Raw genomic sequence first — 15121 nt, 5'->3', positions numbered from 1 at the left:
TGAAAACATACTATTGTATATATTGAGAATTCTTTAGTTGCATACTGTAACATCTGACCTCATAGCAAAGATGACCAAGAACCTCCAAGACTGTCTAATTTTTTATTTTTTTATTTTTTATTTTTTTACAGAGACAGAGAGTGAGTCAGAGAGAGAGATAGAGACAGACAGGAACAGAGAGAGATGAGAAGCATCAATCATTAGTTTTTCATTGCACGTTGCAACACCTTAGTTGTTCATTGATTGCTTTCTCATATGTGCCTTGACCGTGGGGCTACAGCAGACTGAGTAACCCCTTGCTGGAGCCAGCGACCTTGGGTTCAAGCTGGTGGGCTTTTGCTCAAACCAGATGAGCCCACGCTCAAGCTGGTGACCTCAGGGTCTTGAACCTGGGTCCTCTGCATCCCAGTCCGACGATCTATCCACTGCGCAACCGCCTGGTCAGGCAAGACTATCTATTTTTTTTTTAATTTTTATTTATTTATTTTTTGTATTTTTCTGAAGCTGGAAACGGGGAGGCAGTCAGACAGACTCCCGCATGCACCCAACCGGGATCCACCCGGCACGCCCACCAGGGGGTGATGCTCTGCCCATCCGGGGCGTTGCGACCAGAGCTACTCCAGCGCCTGAGGCAGAGGCCACAGAGCCACCCCCAGCGCCCGGGCCATCCTTGCTCCAATGGAGCCTTGGCTGTGGGAGGGGAAGAGAGAGACAGAGAGGAAGGAGAGGGGGAGGGGTGGAGAAACAGATGGGCGCTTCTCCTGTGTGCCCTGGCCAGGAATTGAACCCGAGACTTCCACACGCCAGGCTGACGCTCTACCATTGAGCCAACCGGCCAGGGCCAAGACTATCTAATTTTAAGGTCTATATCAGATCATCAACTTGTTCACCATAATAGAAACTGTTTTTTCAATTTTGTCAAGACCAATACTTCTTTTAACTTCTTTATTTTCCTTTTCAATGTTAGGTTAAAATAATTCCGATTCTGGTCAATTTCAATTGAGTTTCACTCAATGCCAAGCACAGTACTGTACAAAGAGTTGCTATAATTATAAAATATGCTGACTAGACTGATAACAATATTTCTAACAATCACCTAATTATTAGATAAAAATGTATCAGGTTCATTTCAACCTGACAAGATTGCTTTTCAATTTATTTTTCTATTTTTATCATATACATTATTAACAAATAACCCACAAACATTAGAAGAAAGAAATATTGAAAATACTACAAATCCCTGGACTATCCTGAGAATAAAAAAGATAATACACATGAGAATTTTTAGTTTCCCACAGAGACCATTTCATTCTAGCTGCTAAAGTACAAATATGTATTTACTGATATGTTAGCAATGTTCTGTTCAATAAGTATGCTTTTAAAAAAAGTTAAAATTAAAAAAAGAAATAAATTCTTAAAACATGGTTTAAGAAGGCCAAATCTCTGCAGTTGGCCCTGGCCGGTTGGCTCAGCGGTAGAGCGTTGGCCTGGCGTGCGGGGGACCTGGGTTCGATTCCCGGCCAGGGCACATAGGAGAGGCGCCCATTTGCTTCTCCACCCCCACCCTCCTTCCTCTCTGTCTCTCTCTTCCCCTCCCGCAGCCAAGGCTCCATTGGAGCAAAGATGGTCCGGGCGCTGGGGATGGCTCCTTGGCCTCTGCCCCAGGCGCTAGAGTGGCTCTGGTCGTGGCAGAGTGACGCCCCGGAGGAGCAGAGCATCGCCCCCTGGTGGGCAGAGAGTCGCCCCTGGTGGGCGTGCCGGGTGGATCCCGGTCGGGCGCATGCGGGAGTCTGTCTGACTGTCTCTCCCCATTTCCAGCTTCAGAAAAATACAAAAAAAAAAATACAAAAAATACAAAAAAAAAAATCTCTGCAGTTATTTTAAAAGCAACATCTAACAGGAAAGAAATAAGATGGAACACCATAAGAAAGTAAATGATGACATATCAGAAAACAAAATTCTCAAATATTAAAGTTAATGAGGAAATTGGAGAATACACGTGCTCGATCAGAGCCACGCAGGAAGACAGCGTCTGATGAAAAGAAATGGTGGAGGAAAGCACTGGTCTATCATGAAACCTATTTGAATTTCAGTTCTACCACTTGGCTCTATAACAATGGGAAAAATTTTTAAGAGATTTTATTTATTCATTTTAGAGAAGGAAGAGAGAGAAAAGAGATAGAGACAGAAGGGAAGAGGAGAAGAAAGTATCAACTCCCATATGTGCCTTGACCAGGCAAGCCCAGTTTTCAAACCAGCAACCTCAGTGCTCTAGGCTGACGCTTTATCCACTGCGCTGCCACAGGCCAGGCAACAATAGGAAATTTTATTAGCCATTTTGGGATTCAATTTCTTTCTCTTTTAAAAAATGAGATTATTGGTTAATTTATAAGTTCCTTTCACCTTTAAAAATTCTCACTCTAGGGAAACGATACTAATCTAAAATTTGGTTTTAACTGCAGCTCCTTACATCAGTTGATTGCATTTAACTTTCTTCATCTATGAAGTGCTAGACAAAACCATCTCTAAAGTCTTTTCCCAGTTTCTACTTCTTGTGCAAATTGTATATATTACAAAAAGAAAACACAAAATGGTCCCTTAGAAATAAGAAGCGCACAAACAACCAATTAGCTGGATCTGACTGCCCCAGGCAGATCTCAGCAGAGCCCAACAGCAGCTCTCGGGGGACACCTGCTGCTGAAACTGGGAGCTGGATACCTGTGAGCCAGAGGAACTACAAGGAAAAACGAATTTTGTTCATTTGAGAGCAAAGACCGAAGACCAGTCAGGTTAAAAAGAAATGAGAAAGTTTTCAATCAGCTCACCAACCTCCTCTGTGGCAGAACATGCACACTAGGCCACAGATTCACAGGACATGAAATAGAGAGAGAATAGCAGCTGACAGGAAACAAAATAGAGAAAGAGACCGTCATGAGTAGGATTCTTTACACAAACCAAGTTATGAAGAGTGCACTTAGAAGACAGACTGTTCACACTAAAAGTATCTGGTTTCCCAACAGTTTTGTTTTTTAAATCCAAACCTCTCTGGACAGCAATAATAAAATCATTTGTTTTTGAATTGTGTCTAAACTCTAGAGCAAAAATATGGGGAAGGTGAGACGCACAGCTTGGCTAGAATGATACACCGAAGATGACAGGAGGGAAACAGAGTTATTTAACTTCTATTTTGTTTCCTCCATCTTTTCTCTCAGGAAAATGATCTTTAGACCAGAAAGATAAAAAGTAATGTGAAGATGAATCAAAATGCAAAATAGATGAAGAGAATAACTGCTGTAAACGAGTCCAAACCCCTCAGCTACATGAACCACCTTCCCGGGACAAACCTGTCGATGTCATCATGGAACCAGTGCTGACAAATCTGAGGACAGACAGACAACGGCAAAGGTACAAAAGGACTGCAAGTGGCTGACTAAAATATTCCAATGTTCAGAAAGAAGCTTTTCAAGAAACAAAATTTGAGAAATTAAAAGTGTAAAGTCTTGCAGATCTTTTGACAAAACATAGAATAGCTTAATATATATTGGTTTAGTCAGAGCTTAGAAGAGGAATCAATGAACATTTGACAGACCTATAGAGTTACTAAGAAACAATGAGCAACTGATCACAAACCCTGTGTGGAGGTACCAGACCAGCAGGTCTGTGTAATACCGTCTTTAAATTTTAGTGAAGGCTCTCTAGTGTCTTTGTGAACAAGTATGACAAATGAGGGTTAAAGGATAGTACAGTGAATATTAGTATTTGGTTGAACCACCTCATTCAACAAAACTGGTATAAGGAAAAACCAATATGGGTCTGTGCTTTGATGTTTTATTCAACATTTTTATCCACAATAGGAAGAAAATCTTTTATAGCCTGCAGTAATTGGATAGCTTCTTATCTGGGATATAATGGAGAAAATCCTGTAATTAGTTCACAATGGATGTCCAATAAATATCTGTCGAGTTACATCACAGTCTTTACAGCAGAGGTTCACTTCCAGGAACTCGGGGTAGAAACTGTTTCAGAGATGAAAGGGACAGGAGACACCCGACACATCTAACATGCACTGGGAACTTCTTTTATTGTGTAATTATCACAAATAAGCTATAACAAGCAGGGTCCAAACAGTGCTTAAGAGAAGTACTTTTAGTTTTCCTTCATGCCAGAGCCTGTCCTAAAGGTTTAGATAATCGTCAGAAACACTGTTCTCAAATAAGCACTAATACGTTCATCTCACAAACGAATAACCTGAGGCTCAAGGATGCTGGGTAATAAGCCCGTCACTGAGCTGGGAAGTGGCAGAGCCAGGGTTCAATAAGCAGACTGGTTTCAGATACGCCCTCTTTTTTTCCTTCCTTTCTTTTTTAAGTGAGAGGAGGTGAGATAGAGACACAGACTCACGCACACGCCCTGGTCAAGATTCACCCGGCAACTCAGGTCTAGGGCCCAAGCCCAAATCAATGGAGCTAGCATCAGCGCCTAAGGCTGACACTCAGACCAACAGGGCTATCCGGCTTTGAGAGGGGAAGAGAGAGAATAGACAGAGAGAGGGGGGGAGGGAGAGGGAGAGGGAGGAGAAGAGAAGCAGATGGTCACTGCTCATGTGTGCCCTGATTGGGGATCTAACCCAGGATGTCTACAGGGCAGGCTGACATGCTATGCACTCAGCCAATGGGCCAGGGCCCAGATTTGTCCTCTTAATCACAACTACACTATATTGCCAAAGGCATCTCCAAATCTTCAAGTCCAAAATAATATTTTTAAATCTGCAAATATCTTTTTCCCTTTTGCATTTAAACAAAACCTATTATCTTTTACTTTCATGAAAGAGCTTAAGAACTCTATAAACCTGTGTAAGACATAGCATCCTATTTGAACAAACAATATACACGGAAAGAGGAATATTGAAGGTGTTACTCAGATATAAAAAATTATGTGAATAAGCTGAAAAGTTATGAAATATACAGAAATAATAAAAGTCATTTTACTATTTCTCAAATAGGTTCACAGAATCCCAAGACATAGTTACTTCTTTTTCAGGTGAATAGTACTAATCTTATTGTTAAATGGTCCTCACTCCGAACCTAGTACATTCTTCAGATATTTGAGTTCCTGTTAAGTTACTAACTACAAAAACAAATGCAATATAGATAGAATTGGAAATTAGAAGTTACCTGAACAGAATGAACCCAAGTGATTCTACTGCTGCCCTTCTGACGTCGTCATTAACATCGCTTACCTAGAAAAAAATGTAAAGGGTCATTACATTATACCATGAATTCTATTACCAGAGAAAACTGATACGGACCTCACATCACTCTTATGTAAATTAGACCTCCTTAATATGTCATTCCTTTAGAATGTCTTTCCCCAATTTAGAAAAATTCATCTGAGAATTACTTCATTTCAGGTTTTAAAAGTTTTAAAACTTGGTACTACTTCTACTTCAAGGCTACATCTAAAGACTGTTTCACCTGCAATATGGCTTTTGTGGGCTACAATGACAATCTAACCATACCTTCAACATTATTTTCAAAAACTTATGTCCTGGCCTGACCAGGAAGTGGCGCAGTGGATAGAGCATCGAACTGGGATGCGGAGGACCCAGGTTTGAGACCCCGAGGTCGTCAGCTTGAGTGCTGGCTCATCTGGTTTGAGCAAAGCTCACCAGCTTGGACCCAAGGTCTCTGGCTCGAGCAAGGGGTTACTCGGTCTGCTGAAGGCCCGTGGTCAAGGCACATATGAGAAAGCAATCAATGAACAACTAAGGTGTCGCAACGAAAAAATGATGATTGATGCTTCTCATCTCTCTCCATTCCTGTCTGTCTGTCCCTCTCTATCCCTCTCTCTGACTCTCCTCTCTCTGTCTCTGTAAAAAAACAAACAAACACAAAAACAAAACAAAAAACTCATGTCCCAAGTTTCAAGCAAAATACAAACACTTAGAATGTATCACATTCTTCATTGATAAAGGGTAAATTACTAATAAATACTGTGTGATGTAAATATCCCTGGGAAGGAATTAATGACAGTATAAATCCCTTTCTGCAGGGAAGATGACTGGGTTTCTTCTCCCAGCACCCGGAGAGTAGAAACCTACCGAGGTAAGACATATGTGGAGTGCCCACTATGTTGTCAGGCAATGTTATTTGTTGTTGATAAGCTGTACCTGGATTAGGAGAACTGAGTGGGAAAAGCCTCCTGGGGACCTTGGGCATTGGCTTTCCCGTGTAGCATGTCTCTTAGAATAGAGTATGTTCCCTGGGGGTATCTGAAAGCTAACTTCACAGGCTGTAAATAGGAGCGGTTTGTACTGCCCACTAGGTTTTCTGATCCTAGGGTGGCTACACACACTCACATGGTCTTGCCTCTTAAACAGAGGGTGCCCCTTGGAGCAGGGTGTCAGAGGCTGCACCTGAATGACTTTAAGGACTTTCATTTATACGGACATACCGTTATCCTGTCCTACATCCTCCTGAAAAGCTAAGTAAAGCTGGTGCCAAGATATGGCTGACTGTGACCTATGAACGAAAATCTGAACCTGAGACCACTGGTAGCGGTCACATGGGTGCGTGCTGCACTCACTGAGACACTAGGGTCCGTCTGCAAACTTCCCTTCCACTCCATCGCCAAGAAAGGTCACAGTACTTACAGCAACATGTAGCAGGCGTCGAATGGCTTTGTTGTTACCTGAGCCACAGTAAGCCATGGCTACGGTATACATTCCAGATCGTCGAAGAATTGGATCCTAAGAAAAAATAATTCAACATCAACCATCAGCTTATCATTTCAAACAGTAACTTCTATAGACTAACGGGCATAGCTGCATGCACTAGGAGAGTTTGTTTTAAACTCAAGAGTACTTTTGTGGTTGGTATTTTCTAAATGAATGGGGAAATAAGACTAACAAGAGGAATTAACGGTTTGCAAGTCCCAACATTCTGTGCAAACATGCCTGTGCTTCCTCACCCTTTCCAGGAATTACAAACTCAGTAGCAACACTTACTGCCCTGTGACACTCAGCTTCCATTTATCAAATGAACAACAAAGAAGCTCCCTTCTATTCACATTCTAACTTGCTTTTACTTTATCATTTAATTCTTGGGCACTGAATGGTGGTGGAAGAGATATGGAGGTTTGATAGTTGAGCGAAGCAATTAGTAGTTTTATCACTAAATTATAGCAGTGTTTCTTTTAATCAGATTATAGAGGACAGTATTACTTACTGTTGACTACTTATAATTGCCAAAACCACTGTGAAAAGCAAACAAAAGGCAACACAAAACCTCATCCAAGTAAGTAAGTAGAGATTGGCACTATTTTTTGGATGAAAAACAAAGAAGTAAAGTATCTTATTAAATGATTATGAAATCATTCCAAAAATACTGTTTCTAAACAAAATCAAATTGTAATTTCCTAAAAAAAATTTTTGGATCTCATTACCTGAAAATCTCTGATCTGAAATCTTCATTAAATTGAAAATCCTCAAATTACTCTGGTTTACATCTTCTAATCAGTGTTGTTCTTTTCTAAATTCTATTAGGTTTTATTAGCTTGTGAAAGGTCTTATCAGCAATATAGGTACGTGTTTGGAGGGGAACAGAGACAATTTCGAGTGAACCTCAGTGCTTCACAAATGGTGGCGATAACCGGAAGGTAAGGGAGTCAGGAGAACAGGACAGATGACTGTAACTCACCTTATCACGGCATAGAGATTCAATGAGAGCGTCGGCCTCTTCCATCCGCCCGTACATCACTAGTGCGATGCCAACTGCAAGACCACGAAGGATCTTCTCATGCTGAGTTTCCTGTGCATAGCCAACCATGTCCTCAATAGCCTGGGCATTTTTAGAGCCCAACATGACCAAACCAAGGGCCAGGCCAGCTGCTTCCCCTAGTGAGTAAAAAGGAAAATGTTGGAGAATAAGAGCTACGCATGTAAATGCAATAAAACACCCTCATGGATTTTAGCATCAACTATAGCTTCTGATGGCATTTTTTCAAGCCATCTGACAAAAAGGAGAGTATTATGTGGAAATACATCCATGTATTTATAGCTATTTTCCTTTAAATCTTGACTGAAGACACCACAGAATCCAAGAGTGATTTCAAAGGCAATGTTAGGACATTTTCCCTACATCACCAAGCAGTACAGATAGCCCTAGAATACAAGTAGAGCACTCTAATAAATTTTTATTTACAAAAGTCAGTTATGCAGAGACACACATGAGATAGCATTTTAAAAGCCTATTTATCACAAAACATATTTTTATAAGATAAGTTTGACAAATGGGGAAAAAATCCACTCCCTCTTCAAGTAGAGAAATTCATTAGTTTTTTGTTTTTTTTTTTTTCTGAAGCTGGAAACGGGGAGAGACAGTCAGACAGACTCCCGCATGCGCCCGACCGGGATCCACCCGGCACGCCCACCAGGGGCGATGCTCTGCCCACCAGGGGGCGATGCTCTGCCCCTCCGGGGCGTCGTTCTGCTGCGACTAGAGCCACTCTAGCACCTGGGGCAGTGGCCAAGGAGCCATCCCCAGCGCCCGGGCCATCTTTGCTCCAATGGAGCCTTGGCTGCGGGAGGGGAAGAGAGAGACAGAGAGGAAGGAGGGGAGGGGGGTGGAGAAGCAAATGGGCGCCTCTCCTATGTGCCCTGGCCGGGAATCGAACCCGGGTCCCCCGCACGCCAGGCCGACGCTCTACCGCTGAGCCAACCAGCCAGGGCCGAGAAATCCATTAGATTTTTAAGAGGCTACAAGTTATAGGTAGAAAATAGTAAGTTACACTAAGTCAGTGGTTCTCAAAGTGTACGCCAGGGCACACTGGTGCACCCTAGAAGATTTCCAGGTGTGCTCTATGGTATTCCAGAGAAATATGTGCCTGTTGGGGACCAAAAAACCAACAGGGTTTTTGGAGTTTAGATTTTTGGGGGACAGAGGTGTGGGGAATTGGCTGTAAGCTGACAGTCTGCTCAACCCCCCACCTCACTTACCTGATTAGGTTGTAAAAGGCTGTTAAGCTGTGGTGCTGGATTGTTTACACTACCCCCCATGTTCCCCAGAAAGACTGGAGGCAAGTTCCTTCTATCCCTTGTTTGGGGTAAAGTTAAGATGATATGTGTGGTGAGGGTTTTATGCACTCAACAATTAAGAGTAAAAAGAGAAAAATTCTTTAATGTATTGACAAGGAAATAAGAGTTTGCCTTTCAAATATATGCCCAAACATTGAAGAAATTGCTAGGACACATCAGGCTCATGTTTCTCATTAACACATAACTCAAAAAATGTAACATAGCCTGACCAGGCAGTGGCGCAGTGGATAGAGCATCGGACTGGGATGCAGAAGGACCCAGGGTCGAGACTCCAAGGTCACCAGCTTGAGTGCAGGCTCATCTGGTTTGAGCAAAAGCTCACCAGCTTGGACCCAAGGTTGCTGGCTCAAGCAAGGGGTTACTGGGTCTGCTGAAGGCCTGTGGTCAAGGCACATATGAGAAAGCAATCAATGAACAACTAAGGTGTCGCAGTGCGCAACGAAAAACTAATGATTGATGCTTCTCATCTCTCCGTTCCTGTCTATCCCTCTCTGACTCTGTCCCTGTGTAAAAAAAAAAAAAAAAAAAAAGGTAACATAACAATGTTTTTTAATGTCAGCATAAATTTAATTTTGTCAAATTTATTTCATTTAATTACCATAAAAGCACACTTGGACTTTATATTTTTTTCTTTGATAACATATTTCTCAGAAATTTGTATATAGTGCACCTAATATTATTTGTAGGACTTTAAATGCACCCTGACTTGAAAAAGTTTGAGGCCTGACCAGGCGGTGGTGCAGTGGGTAGAGCATCGAACTGGGATGCGGAGGACCCAGGTTCGAGACCCTGAGGTCGCCAGCTTGAGCACAGACTCATCTGGTTTGAGCAAAGCTCACCAGCTTGGACCCAAGGTCGCTGGCTTGAGCAAGGGGTTGCTCAGTCTGCTGTAGCCCCACGGTCAAGGCACATATGAGAAAGCAATCAATGAACAACTAAAGTGCCACAATGAAAAACAGATGTTTGATGCTTCTCATCTCTCTCCGTTCCTGTCTGTCTGTCCCTATTTATCCCTCTGACTCTCTGTCTCTGTCAAGAAAAAAGAAAAGAAAAAGTTTGAGAACCACCGTACTAAGTAATCTTCAAGTTCGTTGTCCTAGAAAGAATCACTTACCTGTCACAGCGTCGTCCTGATAAAGGTTGGTTTTCAGCAAGTCGTACACATCCTGGCGCGCAGTCCCCATGGCAGCCAAACCGAGGCCCAGGCTGCCACCATGTCGGACAATCTAGGGAAGAAGCACAGCCTCCGCTGATGGGGTACACTGTACTTACAATCCATGCTTTTATTCTAATTTCAAAATATATTTTGATATTAAATATGTAGAGCAGTTGGCCTAGTTAGAATGATCAAAGATCTGATGATCAGAAGGCCAGTGGTAACTTTAGCAATTTCAGTTTCAAAAGAATGGTGCTCGATGATGCAAGATAACAGTGAGTTGAGAAGTGAATAAAAGAAAAGAAGAAACTACAACTCTTTAACACGTTTATGTAAAAGTAGGAGGAAAATGACAACTAAGCAGCAGCAGCAAATGCCAGGTTTTCATGAAGACAGGTGAGACCGGAACGTGCTCCCGGCTGAGGGAGAACGGAAGCGCAGAGCGGCTGCGCAGGAGGAAAAGGTATCTGATGGAACACGGCTGTGAATGACGTGGGAGAAAGCCGAGTCAAGAGCAAAAGCTGGGCTCTCCTTGAAGAGGAACACCTGGTTATCTGCCATTTTTGAATGCACAGTATCGTTTTATTGGTGATAGCATCCCAATCTTGCTTGAAGAATACTCCTCCCCAATGATTAGTGTTGGTGGGGCTGTTGTTAAGAAGCTCCCATCTTCCTCTAGCCAGACCCCAGATAGGCCAAATGGATGTCCCTCGTGAATTTTAATCTTTCTTAAGTAGAATGACCCAAGAACCAAAAACATTCAGGCTCCCTCATCCTGACAGAGGTCCCTGAAGAGACAATTGCAGTAGTTCCTGTTATCTAGATCCCTAGAGCTGCCCTGGCTCTTAACCTTTGCGAGAACGGGATCAGCTTCTTTAATCACATAAGCTACTTCCAATAAACTTCTTGTTTAAGTTTGTAAACTGCTTTGTCTGATAAGTTTTTACCTGAGACCAGAGGAAATGAGGTAAAGGTATGTGTAAATGTAAATAAATCTGTGGACAGGAGGCTTACTACACTGCTCACAAAAATTAGGGGATATTTTATCGCTTCATATTCATTTTGAAATATCCTTTAATATTTGTGAGCAGTAAAGATGTTTCTATTGGTCTCAATCTTTTCACTGAATAGGAAGACAAAGTTTTTTGGCTGACTCAGGAACTTACTCAAAAGCTTTCCAAAGTCTAAAATCATAAAAGTCTAACATTAAAGTCTAAAATCATATTTCAAGGTATCTTAAAATAAGATAGGGCTACTTAAGTTTTTCCGAAAGTTCATATTTTGAAACTTATCAAAGGTCAAAACAAGCAAGAATTCTGATTCCTGAGAGATTATATGCAATTTCTTTGTGCCTTAGTTTCCTGTACAATGATAGGATCAGACTAAATGACCCCTAAGGTCACTAACAGCATTACAAGACTCTAAAGTGTGGGAATACAATGTGTGTTCTGCAAATACCAGGTACTTAATTTTGTTTGTCACAAGATTTAAAGGACTGAGAAGCATACTTTCAGTTTAAAGAGAAGGAAAGAAAATTACTTAAAAATTCTATTAGAATAGTACTGTTTTGAAAATTCCCAAATATAAAAATATAACAAAATTTCTGTTCACTAAAACAATTTGGCAAATATAACATTTTCCTAGACTCTTAACTAATGGACATTTAACTTCCCATTCCAACACTTACATCGTTGCTGGCATTCTTAAGCTGGTTTAGCAGATAGTCAATTATATCACCACCATGATTGGCATGAATGAGACCTAACGCATAGAGACCTCCACCTTCCTGATAGGCTGATCCGGGAGAGGTGTCCTTGGGAAGATATGTTGCCATTAACTGTAAAGCTTCTTTCTCATGACCCTGAAAATTTGGGCCACAACAAAGGTGTTAGTAAGAGAAAGTAAGAAAAGACCCAACATGTTCTGCGATTACTGCTTTTCTCCAGCATGTTCACTTGCTGAGAGAGAAAAGGAAGTGGCGCTCTCTCATACAACTGTATCACTTGAACAAGAGAAGAGCCTTTAAGTGACCCAGTCACTGCTTAGAAACAGGCTTCATTTTCCCCCCTTATTTTATCACATTTCTCCAAATTCATCTTACACTATGCAAATAATTGATTTCAAATTCATCCTTTGAGAAATGGCTTAATCTTCACAGGAAAAGGAATTCTACCTTTTATTTAAAACAAAGACGTATATAAGTCCTTTAAAAGCTTACTTTATCCTTCCCTATAAGAGGACTAATCTAACAAAATGTACTTGTCAATGAATTATAGTAAATTTTTATTTTTTATTAACTCCAGAAAAACTGCTCTGTTCTGCTGCCTATTCCCACTAATCAATGCATATTACCTTGTGAATTACACCCAAACTGGCTGTAGCTGTAAATTTTGCCCAGTTAGTGGCTCTGGCCAACCATTCCAAGTTATCTCTATAAGAAAAGAAAATTAAGCAATGCTATTAAAACAAATTCCACACAGCTTTTTATAATGCTAAATTCAAAGCATTAAAAATTTACCTTGAACTATTACAAATCATTTCACTTTATGGATCTCAAATTACTGCTGATTCTATTTTTCCTCCTGAGTTGTTCTTAATATTTTGGGGACTTTTAATATATAATTCCACTATGACCAAAGGCAAAACTGTATTAAATTTCTGAGGTTAATATAAGTCATTCAAAAGTTGATACTCAAACCAACTAATGAAAAGAAGTAATTCTGCCTTAAAACAAGTAGGCATAAACAATAAAAAAATATAGTATATAAAATGTAAAATTCAAGACTGACAGGCAGGGGGAGTTCTCCATATTCCTATAACAATGTCAAGAAAGTCTCTGTTAAAGATGATCATAAAAAATAGAAACTTTCAAGTATATTTACCTAAGAAACTGGTCGCTGGTAGTCCCACAATGCATAAAAGAATTTGCTATAACAGTTGCTGTGTGACATACAGAATTCCGTACTGCATCCTTACAAAAAGAAACAGATTTTTATCACTGGCAGAGTATTCACACATACGCAAGCTCACCCATGAACATATAACCAGAGTTCCTGTTTTGTGGTGTAATGTGAATAAACTAAACTGATATTTAAAATACTGGATCTTTGCTGTTTCTTTATAAAGATTAAAAACAAGCAAGACAAATAGAGCTTTACCTGTGGTTTTATATGAGGTCATTAGATTTTAGACAGATTAACTTAGGTATAGATTTTCTAATTTTGGGTATGTGAACACTCTAATTCACTAGTTCTCTAAGCCCAAGGCCTCCCAGGTGCTGCAGCAGCGCAAGGAGGCTGTGCAGCGGCCGGGGAGGCTGCCCGGCAGCCACAGGGACCCGAGCGGCAGCCCAAGGAGCGCGCAGCACCCCTTTGGCACTGCACCTCTGGCAGTCATCAAAGTAATTCTGTGTATTTTTAATTACTATATTATAAAGATTAGCTTCATATAATTATCATAAGTGCAAATTATGTAATTCTGTATCACTCTGTCATTTGTAAAAATTGTATTAAAAGTTTGGAGGAGTATTATTACATATGCTTCGATCAAACAACTGTTTAGTAATGGAATAGTGGAATAGTATATGAATTAAAAAAATGACTTTAGCCTGACCAGGTGGTGGTGCAGTGGATAGAGCATCAGACTAGGATGCAGAAGACCCAGGTTCGAGACCCTGAGGTTGCCAGTTTGAGCGCGGGCTCATCTGGTTTGAGCAAAGCTCACCAGCTTGAGCCCAAGGTCGCTGACTTGAGCAAGGGGTCACTCAGTCTGCTGTAGTCCCACAGTCAAGGCACATAAGAGAAAGCAATCAATGAACAACTAAGGAGCTGCAACGAAGAATTGATGTTTCTCATCTCTCTCCCTTCCTGTCTGTCTGTCCCTCTCTCTGACTCTCTCTGTCTCTGTCACATAAATAAATAAATAAATAAATATGCATTTACAAAATGACTTTAGGAAAAGGCTGCAGGGTAAATAAGACAGGGAAGGAAGATTTTTTCATGCTATATATTTTTTCATATTAAAATGCCTTTTGAAGTAGATGAATATATTGCCTGTTTAACAATTAAAATTAACGTTAATAATTGTTGTGATCAGTATCCCAACAAGAGTTACAACAATAAGGTAAGAACTTCTGCCCTCAAGTTTGCAGTCAATAGGAAAACGTACACAAACTACACCAATGTACTGACTGTACTTTCTGTCCAATCGCTACCTGTACATATTAAAATAAAAAGGTAGCTAAAGGAAATGATAAAATAAAAGAAAAAAAAAATAAAATAAAATAAAAGTTTAATGTCCTTTAAACTTCCCTATGAGAAATTAGCTCAAAAACAGGGGCTCGATCAATATACTCTTTCTTTTTTGACAAGTTTAAGAGCTTCTTCCATTGTTATTTTTACAAAAAATTACTTATTTCTTTAACCAGGAATAAAATGCAACAAAGTATTCAATAATAAATAAATGTAAGTACTTATTTTCAACAAAGAAATAAAATAAGAAAACACCTCTATTATAGATGAATTTCCTACCTTTGTATTTTTTAGAATCATAAGATCTGTGTTATTATTTCGTATTAAAAACTGCAGATGTAACTCAATAGCCATTTCGCCACTTAAAATTTTAATCATTTTCAAAGTCTGATCCTTGGGCTCTGGACTCTGCCAAAACAGATGAAGAACGGAAATTCATGTAATTCTGCTTTATCTTAACAGCCCTAAATCAGTGAAATTCATAGTTCAAATGCACAACACCACTTCTATTTTAACAGCAGACTCTAGAAAACTCATGCATTTTTTTTTTAGATGCCACTGAGAGGTGATACAAGCATGATAGAAAAATGCAATGCACTGTGAACTAGCTTTCAATGTAAA

At 40.3% G+C, this 15121-nt stretch overlaps 1 protein-coding gene across 2 annotated transcripts in view; it reads right to left on the bottom strand.

Moving 5' to 3' along the window:
• The window catches only part of PSMD1 (proteasome 26S subunit, non-ATPase 1), a 101703-nt gene that overhangs the window by 67877 nt on the left and 18705 nt on the right, over window positions 1–15121 (bottom strand). For both annotated transcript variants that reach the window (XM_066345345.1, XM_066345344.1), the window contains 8 exons: window positions 14780–14908; window positions 13133–13221; window positions 12603–12681; window positions 11938–12111; window positions 10209–10320; window positions 7698–7894; window positions 6653–6748; window positions 5175–5239 (listed from right to left, as the gene is read on the bottom strand). In XM_066345345.1, coding sequence (XP_066201442.1) covers window positions 5175–5239; window positions 6653–6748; window positions 7698–7894; window positions 10209–10320; window positions 11938–12111; window positions 12603–12681; window positions 13133–13221; window positions 14780–14908 — 941 coding nt within the window. The remainder of the gene's footprint in view (window positions 1–5174; window positions 5240–6652; window positions 6749–7697; window positions 7895–10208; window positions 10321–11937; window positions 12112–12602; window positions 12682–13132; window positions 13222–14779; window positions 14909–15121) is intronic.

Source organism: Saccopteryx leptura, chromosome 7, assembly GCF_036850995.1.
Source record: "Saccopteryx leptura isolate mSacLep1 chromosome 7, mSacLep1_pri_phased_curated, whole genome shotgun sequence".
NCBI classification, from domain to species: domain Eukaryota; kingdom Metazoa; phylum Chordata; class Mammalia; order Chiroptera; family Emballonuridae; genus Saccopteryx; species Saccopteryx leptura.
The sequence above is the reverse complement of the archived record's forward strand: the minus strand, read 5'-3'. Positions and strand labels throughout refer to the sequence as shown.